Source organism: Populus euphratica, unplaced genomic scaffold (assembly GCF_000495115.2).
Source record: "Populus euphratica unplaced genomic scaffold, PopEup_1.0 scaffold4832.1, whole genome shotgun sequence".
In the NCBI taxonomy this organism is placed as follows: Eukaryota; Viridiplantae; Streptophyta; class Magnoliopsida; order Malpighiales; family Salicaceae; genus Populus; species Populus euphratica.
The window spans coordinates 1-3305 of NW_011504626.1; the positions used below are offsets into that span (position 1 = coordinate 1).

General features: G+C 34.5%; 1 protein-coding gene across 1 annotated transcript; it reads left to right on the forward strand.

Annotated features, from left to right (window-relative positions):
* Positions 1–1183: 1183 nt before the first annotated feature.
* Positions 1184–2506, forward strand: LOC105120103 (aspartic proteinase CDR1-like). The gene has a single exon (XM_011018288.1). It carries the CDS (start codon positions 1184–1186, stop codon positions 2504–2506), a length of 1323 nt encoding a protein of 440 aa, XP_011016590.1.
* The last annotated feature ends 799 nt before the right edge of the window (positions 2507–3305 follow it).

Below are 3305 nucleotides of genomic sequence, written 5' to 3' on the forward strand. Positions count from 1 at the left end.
ACTTAGGATAAATCAACACAATTCTTTAAAATCTATTGAGTGTGAGTAGAGGCCTTCAAGCTTATTTTGAATATATTGCAAGAAATTAACTTATAATTTAATTTATTATTCACTATTCTTTCGGGTTCAATATCTATGTTTTGAAAGTGAGGATTGAGCATTGTTTCTAGACTCATATCCTGAATTATTATCATTAAGATTTAGTAGTTTTTATCATAAACAATAAACACATACACCATTTCAAGCGAACAAATATGCATATATATATATATATTATCATAAAAACAAATATGAAGTAATTTATTTTAGATATGATATTTTAGGTTCATTTTAATTTTTTATTTCACATAACCAACTCTTTATTTAGAATTTCTGAAGACAATTTATGTTTCTTAATTATCATAAATTAGGTAGGGATTTCTATTTTTTTTTTACTTTTTAGTTTGTTGAGGTGTCTCCCGCGACAAGTGTAACATATGAACATAATTAAACTCTTTTTTTTTTTTTATTAAGAAAAGTTTTTAAACAATTTAAGAGATTATATTCTACAAAAATATGGGGAATATATATAAATCTTAAAAGAAAGATTATAATATGACCTTTCATTTGATTAAGATAAAAATAACATATTGTATTATTATTTTTTTATTCAAAGTTTTTTTTAAATAATCTTTGATTTCTCTCTGCTGTCGCCTTTCATTTATTAACATGACGAGAACAACTTTTATTATGTAGAATTACTTGATTGAACAAAAAAAAAAAAACACATTAATCAAATGACGGTAGAATAAATAAGTAGTATGTATAAGAACATATATACTATCGTTTTATAATATAAAATAGATAGATAACAGAAAACCCAAATCAATAAATGTTACTGACCAGTCGTAAGAAACTAGAGAGATAATCCATGCATCTCCAAAGTATTAATGAGAATCCACGCATCAATGGTTACACGTACACGCACCAAATGATTCAAGAGGAAAAAAGAAAATAATCCTTTATACGCATCCGGATTAAATGGAAGGCAAATTAATTTTATATGGATCATCGTACCATTCATAACTATCAATATTGATTCTCCGTTTATTTGTGATCTTTGCAATCATGAATTCCAACTTTGTATATATACAGCCCAACCCTTGAACCATTTAATCATCTCCATCTCTCTAGTCTGATAGCCATGGCAACTTTTCAATCTGTTATCTCTTTTGCTTCAGCAATTGCACTCTGTGTTGCTAGTTTTGGCTGCATATGTGCCCACAATGCTGGATTTACTATGAAACTAGTCCACCGTGATTCACCAAAGTCCCCCCTTTACAACTCTCAACAAACTCACCTCCAACGTTTGAACAAAGCTATGCGCCGATCCGTTAGTCGAGTCCACCATTTTCAGAGAACTGCTGCTACGGTCTCTTCAAAAGAATTTGAATCTGAGATTATAGCTAATGGAGGTGAATATCTCATGAGTTTATCCCTCGGGACACCGCCTTTTGAGATCCTGGCTATAGCAGATACGGGCAGTGACCTTATATGGACACAGTGCACGCCATGCGACAAGTGTTACAAGCAAATTGCTCCTCTTTTTGACCCAAAATCCTCTAAGACATATAGAGACCTCTCTTGTGACACAAGGCAATGCCAAAACCTAGTCGAGAGTAGTTCCTGCTCCTCCGAACAGCTTTGCCAATACTCGTATTATTATGGTGATCGGTCCTTTACCAATGGAAATCTTGCTGTTGATACAGTCACTTTGCCTTCGACAAATGGCGGTCCAGTGTATTTTCCTAAAACTGTCATTGGCTGTGGGCGTCGAAATAATGGAATCTTTGATAAGAAAGATTCAGGTATTATTGGCCTTGGAGGTGGTCCATTGTCCCTTATATCTCAAATGGGGTCCTCTGTTGGTGGCAAATTCTCGTACTGTCTGGTGCCATTTTCCTCCGAATCTGCAGGAAACTCGAGCAAATTACATTTTGGAAGAAATGCTGTGGTTTCCGGTTCTGGAGTCCTATCAACCCCATTAATCTCAAAAACTCCAGATACCTTTTACTATCTAACACTACAAGCCATGAGTGTAGGGGATAAGAAAATAGAATTCGGAGGTTCTTCATTCGGAGGCAGTGAGGGCAACATCATCATTGATTCAGGTACTTCCTTGACGTTATTTCCAGTAAATTTCTTCACGGAATTTGCTACAGCGGTTGAAAATGCAGTTATTAATGGGGAACGCACCCAAGACGCAAGTGGATTACTGAGTCATTGTTATCGCCCTACTCCTGATCTAAAGGTTCCCGTAATCACTGCACATTTCAATGGTGCAGATGTGGTGCTCCAGACTTTAAATACCTTTATTTTAATTTCAGATGATGTCTTGTGCTTAGCCTTTAACTCAACTCAATCTGGTGCAATCTTCGGTAACGTTGCACAAATGAACTTCTTGATAGGCTATGACATTCTAGGAAAGTCTGTGTCTTTTAAGTCGACTGATTGCACCCAATTGTAACTGGTTTTATGCCCGACAGCGTGCTACAAACATCAGGCATTTACATTTTCATTGCTGTCCCATGTCTATTCTGGGACGGATCATAAGGAAAAAGACCTTTTTAGGATGAGTGATGAGAAAAAATTCCAAGAATACATATGGCTTGTTGAATCATAATCTTAAAGTGAGATCTACTTGTAATCCCGCAATACTGGAAGTTTTGTTCTTGTCATTTTTTATTGATTTTAGCATTTTTATTTTATGAATGTGGTACGTACATGCATCCTACCCCATATAATTATGTCAATCCAATACAATTAATGATCCAAAACGTGTCCCATTTGCTGGTTTTAATCGATGATTAAGGTTAATTACATTATATGGTCCTAGTGTTTCAGACTTCAATTATGGACAGCATAAAACCTTACGCTTTCAATTTGAGTCACATATGCATGAGGAACATAAGGGTACACAACTCGTGTTCATTAGGATACCACAAGCTGCCACGTTTATGCATTAAAGTGGACGAAGGAATCATATTTTACGCGTACGGAAAGCTTGAGGGACATAAGGGTTGCCATGACCAAAATTTAAAGCTTCAAGAACCGTAGGTCATAGGTGTAATTTAACTCTTAAAAATAAATGCATAATAAATGAGGTTATTCTAATAAACCTGTCTTCGGAAATTAAAAAAAAAAAACAGAGAGATATAACTAGCTAGTGGAGAAAATCTCAAATGTCTTCCGTGGAAGGGAATATATATATTAAATTAAAATTCTTCAAGTTATAGAAGAAAATTCTGATTTGTTAAACCCTAGTT